General features: G+C 37.1%; 2 protein-coding genes across 2 annotated transcripts in view; both read left to right on the top strand.

The window, feature by feature from the left end:
* Positions 1–390: 390 nt before the first annotated feature.
* LOC146872766 (uncharacterized) lies at positions 391–12,963 on the top strand. The gene is made up of 5 exons (XM_085659360.1): positions 391–530; positions 1,276–2,266; positions 2,345–2,437; positions 2,526–2,573; positions 12,646–12,963. Exons 2-5 carry the CDS (start codon positions 2,182–2,184, stop codon positions 12,840–12,842), a joined length of 423 nt encoding a protein of 140 aa, XP_085515486.1. The 5' UTR covers positions 391–530; positions 1,276–2,181; the 3' UTR covers positions 12,843–12,963.
* Positions 12,964–17,141: 4,178 nt separating this feature from the next.
* The window catches only part of LOC118443327 (uncharacterized), a 27,888-nt gene continuing 23,038 nt past the window's right edge, over positions 17,142–21,991 (top strand). The window contains exon 1 of the mRNA XM_085659356.1: positions 17,142–20,804. Coding sequence (XP_085515482.1) covers positions 19,602–20,804 — 1,203 coding nt within the window. The 5' untranslated portion in view covers positions 17,142–19,601. The remainder of the gene's footprint in view (positions 20,805–21,991) is intronic.

The raw sequence follows: 21,991 nt of genomic DNA, 5'->3' as shown, positions 1-21,991 counted from the left end.
TTGGAAGAATTTAAATCACAATTTTGTGAGACTACTTATTGAAAGTAGTTCAAAAAAAAAAAAAAAAAAAGAGAGAGAGAAAATATTGGCGAAGAATATGATTTGCTATCCGTCCTTGATAAATATCATTTAATTATTAAGCGACTTTAAGTGTTCATAAAAATGACTGATAAAACGATATTATAATAGAGAAGAGATATTGTAAATCGATGATCTTTCATAAGACGTTGAATTATTGTTAAATCATTGCATTAATCTTTAATTGATATATATTTGAAAATTCGACTTCTTCCGATACTCGAAAAATCACTATCGAACGTGCCAAGAATTAGGTTTGCCTGAAGGTAGCCATCCGTAATCTAAAAGCGATTGTAGTGCCATCTGATGTATTGTCTGGCCTAACCGTGTTCGGTCGTGTCGTGATCAGATGAAACAATTCTTTGTCACTCATTGATCTTTTCAAGATTTCTCATCGAATATCGATAGACTTAGCACAGAATTTAGACTATTTGATGTGCCGAATCGTAAAGGTAACGTGGATGACGTTCTTTCCGTATGAGGAATTGTCTAACGTCAACCTTTTTACTTTACGTTTTTACCGATTGTTACGCCGTTTTTTTCCTCTCTTTTGAAGAAGCCCAATCTTGGAAAGATAGGTGCTCACTCTCGTTATTTTGTTCTTCGTAAACGAAAAGTGAATGTTGTTATATTAATCGAGAATTTTTCCCGAAAGACAATTTTCGTTATAATCATTTGTATTTTGAAGGAGCAATTGGAGTCCTCTGTTTTGCAATTCATCATTAAAAATATGTGTTTTGCGGTTTTAATTGGGCGTGTGTAAATAGACCGCCATGTGATTAATAATAATTTTTGTTTCGACATTTAAGTTTCAATGATTCAATCACGAAACAAAAAAAAGAAAAAAAAAATATGATAACATTACCGCTTTATTCGCCCACCGCTTCATCATATATTCAGTTAGTTCGATTATAGTGGTTTTAGTTTCTTTATGCGTTTGAGTTATATTATCATTTTCCTCTAGGAGACAAATAAAAAACGTTAAAAATAGGAAAGATGGTGGTGTTCAAGCTATCGTGAATGCAACAATGTGCTTTTTTTTTTATTCCCTATAATATGCATTAAATATTCAAAAGATCAGCATAAACTTTTATAAACTGACAAGTTTTATGAATTATTTTGAGAGTTAAAGCTTTTGCTTAATCGGAGGCAAAATGATGTATACTTTTTACAAATTACATATTTTGCTTGTTTCAGATAGTGCTATTTTTGAAGCTTAAGAGATATCTTGGATATGAAATATTCCAAGGTAGTTACTAAAAGAGATGTAATATCGGATTCGAACAACGAATATTGTTGGAAAAAGTGCAAAGAATGATGAACTTGTGATCCAGTGTGCTCTTTATGGACAGTTATTGTGTTGTATTGTGTTATTGTAATCAATTAGAGAGTATATCTATGATATGCATTTCTACTTTTAAACTAATTCCACATGGACATGCAAATGGCTAGTTTAACCTAGAGGTAATACAAAATGATAATAATGCGTCAGTGACATGATCCATTTGAAATCAAATTAAGCCAATATAGGAATCAAATAATTACATGTTAAAAATTATATGGAAGGCTGGTATCTTGAAAAATGTTGAAACATTTACAAGTAATCTTCCACATGATATCAAATTAAATTTGAGACGTCAAAGAAAAAATTAAATTTGAGAAAGAAAGTAAAAGAAGCGTTTATATAGAAAGAAATGTTATAATACGTTGAGGAGGATGTGTAGAAGCCATAAGAAATTATGTTTTGTGATCATAGTGTTGAACAAAATCATATGTGTTCATTTACCATATGTGACTGACACAAGATTTGATATTAATATATTTTCCTATGGAAAAATAATTTCCTAATGTGATTGCATCTATTGCAAATCGAGTAATGCTTTGATTTGAAGCAAAGAAGAATGCTATTCTTGTTATATGCATAGTGAAATATAGCAAGAATTTATATCTGGTAAAGAATCGTGGAGGCTTATTTTGTTTAAGACTTTAGCCTTTCTTAGACTATTTTGACAATACCGATGGCTGTAATAATTTAGTTTTCTCAGAGTGTAGTGGTAGACAATTAAATTTTTAGACACGAAAGGTACATAGAAGGAAGTCCTAATGCTGAAAGGAAGCTTACCACCCTATCTCGACGCTCGTAATGAGGAAAGTTCGTTCTACATTACACTCAGCAATGGGCCTCATAGTAAGAAGATGCATTTTCAAGTATTTCAATTCTCTTAGATCATTTGTAATCCTGAATCATTTATTTTTATGTTTATAGCTTATGTAGCTGAGTCTACCAATACAGAACCTGAAAACTATAACCACAATTTTGAAGATGTATATTTTATAACACCAATTTTGTGTAAACATTGTAAGTAATAAAATATATTAGAATATTACGTTACGGCAGATTATTATATGGAGTTTGTAATTAATATCTCATTTATATTATGTCATAGGTGAAGATTATATTTGGGGATCAGGAAAGGTTGGGGTGGCGTGTAAGGGTGAGTAACATTTTTTTAAATTTGCATGAATTTTGTTAAATAAGCAAAAGAACGAAAGTAATTGTATCGAGTTTCGTTCGTGTCAGTGTTAAAATATTTTAATATAAACATTTTCAAATATGACTGTTGCGACGAAAAAAAGGAAGGTGATGAAGGTGAACTTATAATATATTGTACATTTTTCACACCGAAAAGTGTTTCGATCGTTCAGTCATGTTAAAATTTCAATGAGTGACCCGCATTATGCATTATATATATATATATATATATATATATATATATATATATATATAAAAGAAACATCACATGATAATTATGTATAAAACATATATAACATCGTGTACGTAATAATGTCCTTATGTATGCATTACGATGGAGAAGGCAATCTTGTGAGAAGTTGTGAAAGTGTATTCGCATTTTATTGATATTAGAGATTTCGTAGTTCTCTAAAATACCGACGGTGTGAACGTTTCACGCCGGCAATGTGTTCTATGTACAGTAAGTTTCGAAATTAGGGAAGAAGAGATAGGATCGACAGTCGTGATTGATTCGACGGAAGAATTCCAGAGGGCAGCATCGTAGTATAGTAACATACGTAGCCGTATCATTTTCGAGTGGCGCACTATCACTAGCCACCTCTTACCCCGCGTTTCTTTTTAACTCGGCTCGACAGTTTCTTTTCTAAAAGACACCTCCCGTTCCTCTCTTCCTCAATCCCTTCCTCGATCCTTTTCCTCGAGCTCTGCCATCGTACGATTCAGGGCCGTATCTCTGTTCACCGACATTTCCGTACGACCTCGACAAAATTTTAATCCGATCTCCCTCGCCTACTCCTCTTCTCTCCTTTTCTTTATCTTTTTATTCCTCACGTACGCACCGTTATTTCGCACCGATTTTCTCTGCTCCGAACACTTGAACTCGGTAGCCTTTTCATATAGCTCGTATGATGAAAATGATTGGAGATTATTTAAAGACCGATAAACGACCTTGATTAATAAAAACGACAAGAAAGAAAGCGAAAAGAGGTAAGACAAAATTCGATGATCCCATTGGCGTACATCGAGTTTCGAATAGGTTAGATCAAGTTCTCTTTTACTGTGACATAATAGATGGATAGTATCGAATTTCCGATCGGTTTGACTTTCCACGCTGTATATGCGTATATGTCGGTGGCGGCGACGGCGGTGGCGGTGGCGGCGGCAGCATACGAAACGCAGAAATCGCGACAATCTCGGTGCAACTTCGCTTACGCGCGTAATGTCCATTTTATACGGTCTAAGCGTTTCACTCTCTCCGAGTAAGGCGCGCGTGCGCTCGCATTCACGATTCCACGATACACTGTTACGGTATACAGTTTATGCGATCGCGCGCGTTTCTTAAAAATCGATGCGATTAGTTGTAAAATATTTATAAAAAAAAAAGGAAAAAAAAAAGAAAAGAAAGGAAAGGAAAAGATAGAAATATATGTATAACGATAATGATACAAAACGCTACTAATAACGTTAAGAAATAATAGAAAATGGCGATGATGATATTATTAATATAAAGTTAAAAATTTTACTCACATATTATAAACAAGAATATATCGAGATAGAGCGACAAATCGATGTGTTTGATCAGCAATGCGAAGAACTATTTTTATTTGTGATACCCTTTCTTTAAAATTCTATCTGACCTCTAACATATTTTAGATTAGATTAGTAAATATAAAAATGATAAAAATATTATTTTATTTTTATTTTGATAGTCTTATTATATTTAAATATTATTATTGTTACATATAAAATTCATGAAAATTTCGCGTCCCTTTCTTAATAATTTTTACGTGATCCCCCTCAGAGAGGTCACGACTCATAGTTTGCGTATCATTGGCATAGATTACGGAATTAAAGTTACAGTCGAATCACATTGAATATGAGATATGAATATACAATGATATAGATATGTCGATTAAATAAATATGTTTAGAAATTAATTTATGGAAAGAAAAGTATAAATTTCTTATAGCGTACAATGAATAGATTATAAATAATTGTATAAAAAAAAAAAAAGAAAAAAAAAAAAAAAATAAATGAAGTATAAAAAAGAAAAGGAAGAAAAAAAAACATTATATGAAAGTAATGAAAAATCATGGAACAAATTTAAAACAAATGTATAATAATTTAAACGAAATTATTTATATACGAACAAATTAAAACGAAAATAATAATTTTTTAATATCAGAGAAAAACGTGCAATAATAAATATATCAAAGTAAAAAAGAAGATAAAGAGTTAATAAAAATGGTTGAATAAATATAATAATGCATTTTTCGAGTTTATAATTAATCTTCAGATTCAGTAATTATGGAAAAAATAAGTTTCGATTTAAATATGCGATATACATACGTTCGACGTTTCGCTATCGGCATGCTTCGAGAAGTAGCTCGCGAGTTATCGATCTGTCTGAATACCTCTCTTTCTCTCTCTTTTCTCTCTCTCTCCCTCTCCCTCTCTCCGCTCTCTCTTTTCGTGTATTTTTGGCTCGGAGAAAAAAAATTGCGTGTCTATGTCGCAAAATTCAAAAGGACAGAGTCCTAAAATATGTCCCCCTCCGCATTCGGAGCGGTTATTCGACGAAGGAATTCCGTTGACACCAGCTGGGATTTATGTTGAAGCAGCTGATCGCAATTTGGCAGACCATGCGTGGTGAACACACACACACACACACACACATACATACATACATACATATACACATACAGAGACACATCTATGTACGTATGAGAGCGCGCGCGCGCGTTCGCGCGTGTATATGTGCGTAAGTATGCGTACGTGCGTGCGTGCGTGCACGACGTGTGTACGGCTCCACGACTCAACTCGCGAGGAAGTTCGTTCGAGTAACAGCGCAACGAAGAAGAATTTGACTGGAAAGCTTCCTAAAAAGCGAATCACGTTGTTACGCCTTTGCCTCGATTTATTAATCGTGCCGGCGCGATATCGAATTTTAATGTTCGATTCGATCATCGGCCAGCAGTATTCCGCGAGTCACATATATAAATAGATAGCAGGATCGTATATTTAACTTGAATCGAGAATCGATTTCGAAAATGTTTCTTTTACTATTGTTTGTTTCTCTCTCTCTCTCTCTCTCTCTCTCTCTCTCTCTCTCTCTCTCTCTCTCTCTTTCTCTCTTTCTCTCTTTCTTTCTCTCTCTTTCTCTCTCTTTCTCTATCTATTTATCTATCTCGCTTTTTCTTATTTTTACAATGAAAATATTTATATTAGTAAACGCGTGACATCGTAGTATTTAAGAAGAGCTATTATTTGACAGGTTTTAATCATCAATTGATAAACGTATGTATATCAAATGTGTGTTCTTTTTTTTTCGTTTTGTTACGTCTCATTTATGTCGCGCGAGTCTTACACTGAGATCGATCGTTTAGTAAAATTAAAACCGTATGTTATTCGAGATCGATGCTCTTTCGAAATTGTTCGAGAATTTGTAACGTGTTTGACAAAGGTAAGGCTAATGTTAGTTTCTTTCGCATTGAGGATCGTCGATAAATTCTTTTTATTATCTAGTAATACGTAAAACCTTTCGTTTATATGAATTTGCAAGAGAAAGAGAGTATATACGTTCCTTGGAAAAACTGATTGCAATGGAGGAAATTTTGATTGTGCGAGGGATTTCTCTTTCGCGGAACGCCGATCGTAAAAGAGTTAATACCTACGAAGATTTTCGTAGGTATAGACTCGAGAGAGAGAGATAGAGAGAGAGAGAGAGAGAGAGAGAGAGAGAGAGAGAGAGAGAGAGAGAGAGAAAGAGAGAGGAGAGAAAAGAGAGGAAAAAAGGAGAATAATCGGGAAGCGCTTTAAAGGCTAGCGCCGTTTCGTTTCTCTCGTCGGCTGTAAAGCGAGAGAAAACGATGAGACATCGAGTCGTTTCGAAGGACAATCGAACGGGGTCAAAAGTCCTCCTGTTGCTACGTGAAACGAACGAAGCCATGGAAACGAGCTTGTCGCGCAAGCGCTCCGTTCTTCCGCCGTTTTTCCCTTTTTTTTTCTCTCCATTTCCGGCAGCAACCTCGTCCTATCTTTCTCTCTCCTCTCTCTCTCTCTCTCTCTCTCTCTCTCTCTCTCTCTCTCTCTCTCTCTCTCTCTCTCTCTCTCTCTCTCTCTCTCTCTCTCTTTCTCTCCCTCTCTCTCGTTCATACGAGTCTTCTATTAATTGTATCAATGAATAAGCTGTAATTATTTATAGTAAGAAATATTAATGATTTTTTTTCATTCTTTCATTTTTTATTTCCTTCGCATTTTATTTGTATATACGAAGTAGTTTTTCTCATACGATAAATTTTATTACCTCCTCTCCTTCCTCCCCTTCTCTCTCTCTCTCTCTCTCTCTCTCTCTCGCTTTTTTATCTTCTCTCTTTGCTACTTTTAAGTTCAATGATTCGTGCTACCACAGTCAAATCCAATAAATCCCCGTTATTGCAACATTATTGGAGACAGGCGAAGCTTTTATCTGAGAACGTTCTTTACATTGTTATTTACGGACGGCAATTTCTTTAGTCTTCATTTGCAACCTCGTTGCATCTCTTCGTTCGACTTCGGTTCGCTCGTTTAGATAGCCTTTTGGCATATGGGTGACGAAGACGTCGCTCTTAATCGACCAACTACGTATACACGCGACCGACCTCGAACCGTTTCTTCCATGCCGGTCCTAACTTAAGATCAATGCACTTATCCTCGCTCAAATATACCGACTCTCGATAATATGTGCCAATGAGAAAAGTAACTCGTAGTGTAAAATCAGCTCCCCTTCCTTAGTTTTTGAATTGTCTTAAACAAAACAGAGTTCATTGTTCCTTTAATGTGTCTTGTAGACGACCATAAATTCATTTCAATATTGAATGACTAACCTTACTTGGTCTCTTATTATTTGTGATCTCTTTTTTTAAAGTTCTTATAATATTTCATTTTTTAATGTTTCTTTTCATTATTTTTTTTTTAAAGAGTCGTCACGAATATTCTCTTATAGAAATTCTTCTGAACAGAAGAGCTTAATTGATAATCATTTTGAATATTTCTGTAAACGTAAAGCTTGTGCTTATATCGCATTTAGAAAATCGTTCGTGAAAGTTCGGAGTCTGTAGACGTACAGCGTGTACGGCCTTAATCGAGCAATTTCTAACGCACGACCTCGAACCCCTCTTTGTCGCCCCCATTTATAATGAGCGAATCCGCGCGATGTACTTTAGCCCTCGGAAAGGAAGCCTCATCGGTACGGGAGACTCGTGTAGTGGTTCATACGGTATTTCTTTAAAATCAGATAATGCAAACAAAAGAAGGAGGAGGGATATTCTGATCGATATAATCTTTGGTAGTTGGATGAAAGTAACAGGTTCTTGAGAAGAGATCGAACAAAGCGAAATCATCTCTCTAAAGAGTCGTCCTACGAATTGCCCTTTCTATTCTTCTACTTAGAGAACCATCAATTTTTCTTCTTATCTCTTCTTATAAATTTCTATGATACATTGATTTTTATGTATTCAATGTTCGATGTATTCAATTAAAAACGATTGTACGTCTTAGATCAAATTGATAAATGTTTAATATCTTTTTTTTTTTTTTTTTTTTTTTTTTTTTTTTTTTTTTTTTTTTTGTCATTTCTAATGTCTACGAATTATCTAAATTTTCGATAAAAATAATTCAAAGTTATCATCCCTTTTTTAAAATGTTTATATATGCACACATTGATCTATGTAAAATTTGCTTGGCATTTAACGCATTTGGCAATTAGATTATTAATTTATGATGGAAAAATTAATTGTATATCGTGGTAAAGGAAAGTATCGAACATTGTTACAAAGTAAGTAACGAAAGGTTCCTAAAGGAACATTATGAACCGACATTGCAATGTCTATAGATGCATTAAAGAGGACGTTTCCTTCGAAGAAATAGCTTCTCCTTGGCAAGCGTTGAACGTTTACCGGCAAAGTTCTCGTTTTGGCCAAGGAGTTTGGAAAGTCATTTCCGTCGATAGGAAGCTCATTGGACGGAGGATGAACCTAAGGAAAACAAATTTTCATACGGAGGAAAATTTTGCACGATCGTTTAACAAGTTGCACATAATGCATAGATATTCTAACAGTATTTATACTTTTATAAAATATTAAGTATTAATATTTATTCTAATGTGTCATCTATATATGTGTGTATCTATGTGCGTACGTGTATAAAATTTGTTGGTAACGATGCGTCATCCAGCGTTTAAACAATATACTTAATTTCAAAGTGATAAGAACACTCGCGAGTAAACTGACAATGTGTCATAGACGCTTTTACGAATAGTTTTCATTTTGTTGAAATTTTTCTTCTTTCCTACATATTGTCGAACAAATTTAATATTTTTTTTTTTTAAATCTGAAAGACATTTACTATTATATTTAATGACTGTTAATTATAGACTTGGAAGAAAATTAGTTAGAAATTATTGTGAAAACTCATATTTAGAGGATATATATTATAAAAATAAATTGTAATTGGTGGATATGTAAATTAGAAAAAAAAGTTATACATTTTAAGTTAATTTCTCATTATTCCTTTAACAAATAAGATGCATCTACGTACAGTTCTTATAGATTTTTTTTTTTTTTTTTTACATCTGCTTAGTGTCTAAATACTTATCCATAGTAGTGTATCTGTCTATGTGTGTATGCGCTTGCAAATGCACACAGAAATACGCATTCGTACGTGCGAAGGTAGCGTGTTCATCGCGCTATCGTGTTCTTCCACGCACGCGTACACTCGTAAGCCTTGCATACGTGCATTGGCGCACGTATATCAGGTCGGTCGATTAAACTAAAATTAACTCGTCTACTTCGAGTCAGCGCGTTCCATCTTTTCGAAGCACCTTCGCGAGTTGAGTTTTACGATGCGAATTTTGGGCTCCTCCTCTTCGTTCTCTCATTTTTCGATTTCCTTGCCGAACGGACTATCCGATAAAACGGAGTACGAGAGGAAGAGGAGAGAAAGAGAGAGAGATAGATAGATAGATAGATAGATAGATAGAGAGAGAGATAGATAGATAGATAGATAGAGAGAGAGAGAGAGAGAGAGAGAGAGAGAGAGAGAAAACGGGTTCGCTTCGAATTATCGGCCTCGACTCGTCTCCCCCTCTTCTCTTTCTTTCTCTCTCCCTCTCTCTCTCTCTCTCTCTCTCTCTCTCTCTCTCTCTCTCTCTCTCTCTCTCTCTCTCCATCACTCGTTATAAACCTCTGACCCTCTTACGACTGTCCGTGCGACGTCTCATCGTTGCATATCGCGCTATGGTTTTTTATCATTTACGTTACGTACAGTGAGAAACAGTTAATAGCATCTGGTTCGAAGTGTCTCTTTATTTTTAATTTTTTTCTCCCTCTCTCTCTTTTTTTAGTTTTTTTTTCTTTTTTTTTTTTTCTTTTTCTTTTTTTTTTGGAGAGTGGGGGTTCTCTTTTTTTTCCCTATCCTATCTCACAGCAAACAGTATCATTGTGTATATACGTTTGAGAAGAGTCTTTAAAGTTAATATCGTCATTTGCGAATATCTTATAATAAGCAGTTTTTGTCGATTTGTATTGATTATAAAATAAAATAATTAATGATGTTATTATTGCTATTATTTATTTACTTATTTATTTATATATATATATTTTTTTTTTCTTCTTCAATGGCGTCACGTAAGATAATACAAATGTAAAATTAATATGTAAATTCAGAACTTATTTTTTTTTTCTTTTCTTTTTTTTTTTTTTTTTTTTTAATATCAAAGTATATAAGGGAATATTTATGTGATACGTTAAAAAGAAATAAAAATAAAAATGATAAAAATAATTCTGCTCATGCTATATTATTGCTTATTACGGTACATACATTACGTACATACAATATGTACATTGATATGAGATTCGATCGATGTTAAGTAGGAAGCTTGCTTCGGACGTGTTCGTTCAGTCGATTGTTCGTAAAAGCTCGAATCGTAACCGATCGATGCTTCCTCTCGTTTGATCGAGAGCTTTTCCTCTCGAGGATATATCGAGGCACTTTTGTGCCGACGGACTCGACTAGTCTGCTCCAGCTGCCGTTCATCTCGACGGCTCGTCGTTGTCTTTTTTTTTTTGTTTTTTGTTTTTTTCTTTCTTTCTTTTTTTTTTTTCCTTTTCTTTTTTTTTTTCGCGAGAATTACGTACAAAAAGGCGAGCGTCAAGTTGCACAACGCGACTCGAGCGTTGCAAGAGAACGTTGTCGTCGACATTGTCTAATCCTTCTTATTGCTACGACTAGCAGTGGCACAGTGGTATCTATTTATACGTATACGCATTTCGGGGAAAGTTGATATGGATAGAAAGTGAGAAAGGGAAGAAAGAAAAAGAAATCAAAATTTATATGGGATAATAAAATTAATATGGAGGAAATAATATCGTGGTTATAAGTAATAATATTATAAGTAATAATATTATAATAACTTTGATAGAATTATATTGAACGAACATAATTATAATATTTATTGAGAAAGAAAGTAAACAAGGAGGACAATTGTAATTAAATATAAATTTATCAGTTGATATACAAAAAAGATAATGCAGTATAGAGAAAATGATAATATATATTGCAATTATATCTACAGAATAATTTTAACTGAGTAATAATCGAAGAAAAGTGTGTGATAGATAGATAAATAGATAGATAGATAGATAGATTGATAGATAGATAGATAAATGGATAGAAAGAGAAAGAGAGAGAGAGAGAGTGTGTGTGTGCGGAGGGGGGATGGGGGAAGGAAGGACCGGGATGCACGCGATGGAGCTGCATTGATTCGCAGATGTATAGGCCTCCCCCCAAGCTCGGTGTGGAGGTCATGGGTAATGGAGTGCATCGTCACGTTGCTATGGGAAATTCGGGATTTCCCGGCTAGAAGACGAGGAGTATATAGTATGAGAATAGCTTACGTGCAATTTCCTTTCCTACTACTTTTTATCTATTAGCAGCTACGAACGTTTTCGTAGATCCCCTTTTACGACTGAGATTATTCGATAAATTTTGGTGGTTTTTTTGATAAGTTTTTACGAGCGTATATTCATCATCGAAGATATGAGAACGAATTTTAATTGATCGATTTTCTTTTCTTTTCTTTCTTTCTTCCTTTTTTTTCTCTCTTTCTCATTACAACCATTGATCGTATTCATTTTGATCGAAATTATGAATAAGACGCAAATTTGTTTCAATTTTTATTTATATCAATGCATACGATTAATATGAAACGAAGTTAGTCGCGCAATAGGAATATGAAGCCGTGCGTATCTTTGTCACGTTCGCTGTATTTAATCTTTAGCTGAAGCATCTGGACTTGTGCAAATACTAGTCTTCGAGCAATCGTATAAATTTTTTTGTTAAAATCTAAGTTCGGTTTTAAATCGAATAGGATTGAGTACGTAGCATACATTGTATACATATGTATACGCATAGGGCTTATTACATAGAGTTATTTATTCTATGTTTTAATCATCGTGACAATGGTCACGATAGTGATTGGAAAGTCAATTAAATGGAGAAAGTCAAATGGACGCGCGAGTCCAATTTTATTATTTTTCACGAGTACCGATCTATATCATAATACATTGTATATGACCAGGTTTATTACATATTTTCGAAAGTTTCGGGATTCTATAGTTCTTCTTTTTTTTTTTTTTTTTTTTTTTTTTTTTCGAGAAAGATTAAAGAATTAGTATTTCAATTTATACAGAAAAATAGAGAACATTTGTTTAAACAAAAACTCCATATTAGTTTCTAATTGCAGGTGTCGCATTGTCGATTTTTCTGAAATTAAATCTATTGAGATTAATCATTATATCCTTTCTTAATGCCATTATAGTATTTATTTTGGATTATAATAAAATTTGTATTATAATAAAATTTGGATTATTTTAAAAACATGATTATTATCAAATATTCTCTTCTCTCTCCCCCCTCTCTCTCTCTCTCTTTCTTTTTGCGATAGGAAAAGATTTGAAATTTTTGCTCGACTATACAGTGCAGATATAATGTTGCAGAGGGAGACAAAGATAAGGTTTGCGACGTTGTTGAAGGACGGAAAAAGGAAGGAGTAGTGGAATTGAGGCGACAATGTCTCTTTTGTAGTCCCCCTCCTTCCATGCATGCGTGCACGTGTTCGGGCGTGACGAAGACGATCAATCGATCGATAGATCGACCAATCGATCCGATCGACGAATCGGCCGCTCCCGAATGATCGTCGTTCGAAACGTGGAGCTGTTATACGACATTGTTTCCTTTTTTGTCTTTCCGAACACGATCGTGAACGTTGATGAGCAGCCTCGCATATATGTACACTTTCAATACAAAAATAAAATTCAAAACGCGTAAACGCGATCGTCTTTGGATAGAATGTTTCGATGGTGAAGAAAAGTATACGATCCTGAATCGTGATTCTTGATTTTGAATTTATTTCTCGATGATATGCCATTTCATATGTTCATAATTTTCTAAACGGGGAAATTTATTTTGAAAAATAAACAAATTCTTCTGTGAGTGAAAAAAGAAAAATCTTTATTTTATATTTATAGTAATAAAGCTCAGTCAAGGATCCAATTTTGAACATCAAAATCGCATTTTATATAAATCCAAATGTCGCTATCGTATATATAGAGTAATATCGATTGCTATAAGACAGAAATGGAGCTTTAATATAAATGTGGAAACGAAAAGTTGGAAATAAAATGGAAAGGGCTATCACGCCATTTGATATTATTGCTTTTTATCGTACGAAAGGTACCTTTTTCTCACTATCATTGTAAAAAAGCAATAGATGAAAGTATTGCAAGTAGAAAGATACGAGCGTTTAAACGACTTCACGCTAACCGCTTTCTCTGTCTTTTCGTGGATCTATAAAAGCAGCCTTGCTGCTATACTTCCCGCACGTGAAGAGGTATCCTTTATATACCAAGATCGTGTGCTGTTTAAGTAGCGAAGAAAAACGATTACGGCATAATATATGATCATTTCTACACGTACCACAGAATACGGCCAATTTTCTATAACCAAAAATCAAAGTTACGTATCTGTTTTCTTACATTGTTACCCACACTGACAAAGTTATAAATGACGTATTTTCTTGGAAGATTAACAATGTCTGTCTATTTTGTATCTCTACACTCAACCGAAATTTATTGTTTATTTTATCTAAAAATAAATAAGTAACGTTTATTTTGAAAGTGATGCAAAACAAAACTCATGGTCGTTTTGATTAGAAATCTAGGTAATATTTTTATTTAAAAATCATTTAAATCTTAAATTCGTTTTATTTTACAAATTGTATCGTGTAAGAGGATAGAAAAATATTTATGAGGAACAACTAATGCAATACGCTTTAAGTAACTTGAGAGTCACAATACCATATAGAAGTACACCATATACACATTTATGAACATTTTCTAGAGTTTCGATAAATAAAAAGAAAAAAAATGAAAGAAAGAAAGAAAAAAAAAAGAACAAAGAAAGAAAGAAAGAAAGTTGAACAACGGCGATAGCGCAGGGCGACGCATGTCTGCGGTAGCGGGACTGTGACCTTGAACAGGAAGCTCTCCCGGTAGTACGCATGCGTGCGACTAGATTCGATCATCCCACGTTCGCGGACCCTTTCCATGATCTCTCAACCCCGTTGCCGAGCGCGCTATACGTTGGAAAGCCGCTTTTCACTTTCACGTCCCTTCCTTTAAGCCGACCCTTAAACGATCCACACGCCATTGAATTTCGTTGGTTAGAAAACTTCTTCTTCTTCTTCTTGTTCTTCTTCTTCTGCTTCTTCTTCTTCTGCTGCTTCCTCGACGACTTTGGCGTCGTCGTTGACGTCAACTACGACAATAACAAGGATGATGACGATGACGTCTCGTACGTGCACGCGAGACGAAAAGGGTGAAGCGAGTTCTCTTCGGGAAGAGAGTACTTTACGATAAGAGCGAGGAGAGTAAAAGGCTCGATCGTAAAAGAGCTCGCACCTGCGCCACTGCCGGTATATTAACGACTGCCGTTGAGCTAAGGGAAACGACGGAAAGGAATACCGTGGAAGCGATTTTCCGCGTAGAAAATACTCCTTGAGACACGCCAATGATGTCTCGTCTTTCTCCTCGTTTAAACGTTGCATTTAAAATCGGCCACTTAGAGTAAACGGCGATGCTGCATATACTACGTATGTACTTTTTTCAAGTATAGGCGAGTACACTTTTTAGTCCGTAAAAATAGTCTTCCTTCGAGGTTCCTCTCTTTTTCTTTGTTCGAATGTTCTTGGACGTCGACGGGAAGCATCGTTTCTATCAATATCGCCTTTCTAAAAACATTTTTCATCGATCAACAAGGGGATTTAGGTATTGATGATTGCACCAATTGAAATTGAATATTTTTTTTTCTTTTTATTTTTTTTTTAAATCGTATGAATCTGTTGAGCTTTTTATCTCCCTCTTTGTCTTTCTCTTTTTTTTTTCTTTTCCTTTCTTTTCTTTTCTTTTTTCTAGAAACATTTTGAATTTCCCGCGGCGACCGAATCGCCGTTGATATCGATGGATATCTCAATCTGTCGACCTTTGACACGAACGAAATCTTTTCGGCGATTGAACGAAGTCACAAAGATTACATTTATCAATTCAATTCAAAAACTACGACAGAAGCCACCGCGTAAAAAAGACTTGTTCCTTTCTCCTTTCCTTCCCCCAAGTTTCTTGCGTGTTCTCGGACAAAGATCTCCCACGACTATACGTAAGAAACATTAAGTGAACGATGTTGATTATCATTAAATCGTTTATATACATATAAATGATTTTAAAAGAATCATAAATCGAAGATTATCATTAAATCATCGATGCTTTAGGGCTGTAACTCTTATCCGTTTCTCTTTCTCTGGCTCTTTTTTTTGTCTTCTTTTTTTGTTTCTTTTTTTGTTTTTTTTTTTTTTTTTTGCTGGTAGTTTCGATCGTTCAGCCGTTGTAGAGAGATATGCCGGTAGAGTTATACATACGAAGGGAAAGAATGGATAGGGTGAGGAAGGGTAAGAAGAGAAAGGCGAGGCACCGAGTTGAACCGACACGGCCCTGGCTCGTAGCGTTAAAGGCCACGAAAAGGGCCGAGCGTCAGCGGAAAGGGCCGAAGCCGTGCGCCGACGATCGAGCAGGAGGTTCGGCTCGTCGGCGAGAGAGCCGCCGTGACTGCCGCTGGCTCCGGCAATGGCTATTGACCGAACTTGGCAGACCGGCCGGTCAGCTGTGCACCGTGCCACTGTCGTCGTCGTTATTAGAACAAAAGTTGATATATTCCATTAAAGAAATACACGTCCTCTTAAGAGGTATATCACCTCGTTATCTTTCTACGAAAAAGAAATCGACCAGAAGTCGCTCAAGAGGAAAAGGAGAAGGAAGAGGAGGAGGAGGAGGAGGAGGAGGAGGAGGAGGTGGAGGAGGAGGAGGAACCGTTGAGGAAGACGCTGAATGTGATCTTCCTTAAAACGAGAAGATTATCACCCTCGGATATTATATTGGTAGCTCGTACGACCGAACGACAACTTTACGAGGAAGTAAAAAGAATTCGAGTGCGAGACTTTCTTTTTCTTCTTTTCTACCTTTTTTTCTTTTTCTTTTTCCTTTTCTTTTCTTTTCTTTCCTTTTCTTTTCTTTTTTTTTTTTCTGTTCAAAAAATAAAACACAAAAGAAACGAAGAAAGAAAGACAGTCTGTGCGTCGTGATCGTGACTACGAGAATAGCCGAAGCTTCATCGAAAGAGTTTGAAGACGGCGAGAACGACGACTTCGGAGCAGCCGCTGAGGAAAAGAGATCGAGCGCAAGTATAGCATAAAAAGAGAGATAGATAGATAGAGAGAGACAGAGAGAGAGAGAGAGACGGGGAGAAAGAGAGAGAGGGAGAGATAGAGATAGATAGAGAGAGAGAGAGAGAAAGAAAGAAAGAAAGAAAGAAAGAAAGAGACAGATAGACAGAGAAAGATAGAGGCGATCGTCATTGCACATACGAGCGAGTAACGACTGTGTGCACAGCTCGTGCGTGCAGGTGTGCGGGACAAAAAGTGCATTGCCCAGTGGACTTTTCCATCCGGTGGCTCACGAACTGTATGTAGTCTTCGCGCCGGCGTTTTCGTCCACGAGACGAGAGAGCACGCGAACGACGAGAGGACGGTGACGAGAAACGACGTTCGAGGGAGGAGGAGGAGGAGGAGGAGGAAGGTGAAAAGTAGGGAGACACTCGTTCGGTAACCGCGCTCCTCTCGCGCCGGAAGGAGAATCGAGGAGTTTCTGTTGGAGGAGGAGGAGGAGGAAGAAGAGGAGGAGGAGGAGGAGGAGGAGGAGGAGGAGGAGGAGGAGGACGAAGAACGAAGAGTAGTAGGGGATATATCGTATCCCTCGTGTGGCCTCGTCGAAAATCGAAGAACGACGACGGTGTGGAATCGATGTGGATAGTCTCGATTATCGGCGAACGTTTTAACGAAGAAAATTAATAGAAGAGAGTGAGAAAAGAGACGGTAAAAAGTCATCTATTTCTTTTTTCTTTTTTTTTTCTTCTTTTCCTTTCTATTCTTTCTTTTTTCTTTTTTTTTTCTTACCCCCTCCCCTTACCCCTTTCTTTTTTGCTACAACATCTCTACGTGAAAACTTTAAACGTACGAAAAGAAGAGCACGGAGGAGAAAAGTGAAAGAGGGAGATATAAAATCGTCCGACGTTGTGAGTTCTACATTATCGACGAGGTAGTGGAGGGAGAAGAAGGAAACGGATTCGTCGGTAAAACAGTGTCACGCGCGCTGCCACGGAGGAAGGACGGAAGACGAACGGAGGCTTTTGTGGGAGCCGGTCGTAACCGAGACCAGTCGCGAATACGCGCTTAACGTGATAACGACTAGACTCGTCTTTGCTGCGCGTGACTTTACTTTTTTTTCTTCTTTTTTGAAATTTCAATCCGATCGAATACGAATACTAATAATAATAATAATAATAATAAGAAAAAGAAGAAGAAGAGGATCGTTGATCGTTCCTTCATTTTTTTTTATCACGCGAAGAAAAAAAGTGAAAAGAAAAAAAAAGGAAAAAGAAAAAAAAAGAAAGAAGAAGAAGAAGAAGAAGAAGATAATAAGAGAAAAGAAGTGGCTAAAAGAAGATTGGATCGAAGGTCTTGCTTCGGGCACTTGAGTCGACGGAAACGATATATTCTCTCGCCGGCTACACGGAAGCACGTTTCGTTTGAGGAATTCGTCCGCTAGGCCAACGTGACCAAGGGAATTTTATATACGCCGTTCGTAGTACAGGAATACACGAGTGCATAGATAAAGAAAGAAAGAAAAGAAGGAAGGAAGGAAGTAAGGAAGGAAGGAAGGAAGGAAGTAAGGAAGGAAGAGAAGAAAAGAAAGGGAAGAAAGAAAAGAAATAAAGAAAGAAATCAGAGAAGAGAAATAAAAAACGGAATCGTCCAAACTCGTCCGCGTTTTATTTAAGGAGAGAAGATTACTGGCGATAGATCGATCTCTCCTCTAGTGGCAGAGCGATCGCGTTCGCGTGGAGCAGCGTATGAGATCGAGAGGAACACGAGAAGAAGCGCCCTCGTCTCGTGGAGATTCGTGCCGATCGAAGAAGAAGAGAGAGCGAGTACAGAGAGAGAGAGAGAGAGGCAGAGAGAGAAAGAGAAAGAGAAAAGACGATAAGAGAAGGAGAGGATCCTTCGACGATTTTGAATCGCGTTCGATAAGCCACGAGGATCACTCTTTCTCTCTCTCTCTCTATCTCTCTTTCTCTCTTTCTCTCTCTCTCTCTCTCTCTCTCTCTCTCTCTCTCTCTCTCTCTCTCTCCCTTGGTTTCTTGGCGCTACGTGTGTGCTCGTGGGACTACGTTGAAAATCGCTCGGTGTCGTTGCTTGACGGAACCGGTTTCGTTCGGCTCGGCGAATCTCGGCGTTTATACAAAGGTCGTGTGTGCTCGCTCGTGAGAGAGCGGTAGGAGTGAGATTTATGGAAAACGAATTTACACGAGGTCACACCCACGGGAGCGGCTCTCTTTCGTTCTCTCTCTCTCTCTCTCTCTCGTTCACTCTTTTTCTCTCTCTTCTCTTCTGTTCTCTTCTCTCTCTCTCGATCTCTTTCTTTCCTCTTTCTACGTTGGTACGTCTATTTCCACTTCTCTTTATTAATAATAACGACGGCGCTAACGCAACGCCGACGGTAAAACGGCGGCGCCGTGCGACCGTGTGGGTGCCTTGAGAGGTAAAATCGGCTGAGGTTGAAGGAACCGAAGGAAAAAAAGACGGAAGGATAACGAGGACGGAGGTGTCCTTCGGACCACGGAAAAGAACAAAAGAGAATAGAGGAGAGAGAGAGAGAAAGAAAGGGAGAGAGAGAGAGAGAGAGAGAGAAAAAGAGAGAGAGAGAGAGAGAGAGAGAGAAATATTAAACTTTGAGAAAGGATCGACGTACTCTCTTGGTACAGCAGTGATATACCCGTCGGGAAGAATCCAAAGAAGATTTGTCTTGGATCGTTATGAGGCTGATGTGTCCCTCGCTAGAATCGAAAAAGATACGATCTCGTAAAGCAAGAATGTTCGAAAGGAGATGGACGTAGCACCGATGGATTACGTCGTAGTCTCTCGAACGGACTTACCACTTGCACTATTTTTCAAGGAGGAAAGAAAACGATAGAGTGAGAGCGAGATGGCCGAATTCGAAGAAAGCAAAACTTTCCTGTTCGAGTGGAAAGAACGGAGAGATTGCTTACTGACGATAGAGCTTTACGAGACCTAGTCCCTGCTGGTATACTCTTCTAATAGTTGCGAGGTGTTAAAGAAGAGGTTTGAAGAAAAAGAAGTGGAAGAGGAAAAAGATAGGGGAGAGAGAGAGAGAGAGAGAGAGAGAGAGAGAGAGAGAGAGAGAGAGAGGAGGGTGAGAGAGAGAAAGAGAGAGAAAGAGAAAGAGATAGAGATAGAGAGCCTTGATGATCTCGAGTAATTTTGACGATGAAGCGAGCGACGAGCGCAACCGCGGCCTGCGCCTCGCAGGTACAACAACCGGTGGCCGCTCTTCAGGGGAAGATACATGATCTTCTCCTTAACCCATTGAATGCTCGTACGGAGGAAGAAGCAACGTTATTCAAGGGTATTGGCGGTGTGAAATCGTCAGTTTTAGCGTCATCGTCGTCTACGACGGTGACGTCGAAGGATGAAGCAAAAACAAAGTCTTCGGCCATGCCACGGCTGTTGGCCGTTGATTCGGACAATTATATGCTTAGGAAAGGTGCGGGGACTATTAACGGAGTCTCCTCGTCTAACGCAACAACGATGACAGCCCCTACGACGACGACGTCGACAACGTCATCGTCCATCGAAGCCGTCGGCTGTTCTCGAGTAGCGCGAGCTTTTCTAGCAAACGCACCTACGAACGGCACTTATACCGATCTGCAGATGCACTCGATTCTTGGTTATAACAATAACGAGACGAGACAACAACAGCAACAACAACAACAACAACAACAACAACAACAACAGCAGCAACAGCAACAGCTACAGCAGCAATCATACGAGCCGAGAATCAAACCAACAGTAGCGACTTCTTCTAGCACGAATCAATTTACTGCACAGAGGTGGTTAGCGAGTCATTTACAGGCCCAACCGTGTTGCCTGTTGAACAATTCCAATAATGGCAACAACAAATCGGATTCTCCACAGCAGCAACAGTTTTTGCGTGCATTTAATGACGAGAAACGCGAGAACGAGACCGAGATCGATAACAGGTCGCGTTTACCCTGTTGTGCCCGAGTGTTTTCCTTTCATCGATATGTCTGTAGGTGTAACGATGCTGCTGTTACCTCGCAGCAACAACATCAATTGAGTAAAGAATCGTGGGAGATCGAGAGCCCTGTCGTAGATTCGAATTGGATTGAGAACGATGCGATTGTTGGATCTAATTCATCCGTCGATAAAACTATCCGCTCGTTAAAGGGCAAAAGCGCGTGTAGTACCCTCGAAGCGCGGACGTTCGCTGCCTCGAGGGTGCCTGCTGGTGGAAGATTGTCCGCGTGTTGCTGCATGTGTGCTTCGCTCTGTCCCGCAGACTGCCGCGCGTGCTTCCACATCGTCTGCTCGGTCTACAGCGGACAGCACCTGTGCCAATGGAGTAACAAGGGTCACGCGCTACCCGGCCAGATTTTTTATGAGGACAAGGTCAGTATATCAGTATTTTATCTAACGTACTCTTGCCCTTTTTAACAATTTCAGTGTCAATAAACAATATATTACATCTTTCTTTGTAAGTTGCTACATTAAAATGCGATCATTAAAATTTTATATTTTTCTGATTCTTTTTTTTTTTCTTTTTTTTTTTCTTTTTTTTTTTTCCTTCTTTCTTTCTTTTCTTTATGAATGTTTCATAGAAAAGTCACAGTTCATCGGAAGAATAATTTTAATGACAGGAAACATTTTTTTTTCTTTATTTTTTTCCTTTTGTTTTTTTTCTTTTCTTTTTTTTTTCTTTTTTTTTTTGTTTTTTTTTTTTTGATATTATTATTGACACTTAAGAAATAACGCTTGATATTTAAATTATTTCAATTATTTAAAAAATAATTGTATTGTTTGCTGTATCAAAATTCTGCTCAAAGGGTTAAAAATCTTATCGACGAAAAAGCCTCTCAAACTCAATGCTCAAGAAAGCGTAATAATTCGAACGCCTTATTGTTTTCGCAACAATTCGATTCGCACAGTGGATAAAAAAGAGAACTTCAAATTCATCTCCTCGCTATATCTTCTCTCTCTCTTTCTCTCTCTCTCTCTCTCTCTCTCTCTCTCTCTCTCTCTCTCTCTCTCTCTCTCTCTCTCTCTCTCGCTTTCGCTCTCGCTCTCGCTCGCTCTTATTGCTATCAACTGCCCATTGTTTCGTCTATCTTATCAGGGATAAGTACGAATCGAAGAAAATAATGTCTTAACTAAATCGTTAATGTCTTAATTAAGTCGCTCAGAATCGAACGATACTTTCGAACCATCATTTTCGCGAACATTAAATAATTCTTAAATTCTTTGAAATCATTATTCTTTCGATTACTTGCACTCATATAAATATCTGAAGATATGTAGATCAATAGATAGATTCATTGAATTTTGAGATAGGAACATCACGCGATAGATAATATATATATATATATGTTACAAGTAAAGAAATTGTTAACAACTATAATGATTATGAATTAGACATTTTTAAATCGAAAACAATTCTTTCGTCATAATAATAATTATATAAAGTAATGAAATGAATAGATAGAATATATCGAGATATTACATGAATCCTCACATATATAATAATGGATTATTGAAGTTGAAACTTGAGAAAGAGAGAGAGGAGAGAGAGAGAGAGAGTG

Source organism: Vespa mandarinia, chromosome 9 (genome assembly GCF_050613455.1).
Source record: "Vespa mandarinia isolate Hongniang chromosome 9, ASM5061345v1, whole genome shotgun sequence".
NCBI classification, from domain to species: Eukaryota; Metazoa; Arthropoda; class Insecta; order Hymenoptera; family Vespidae; genus Vespa; species Vespa mandarinia.
Note: the sequence above shows the minus strand (reverse complement) of the source record. Positions and strands in the feature narration are given on the sequence as shown.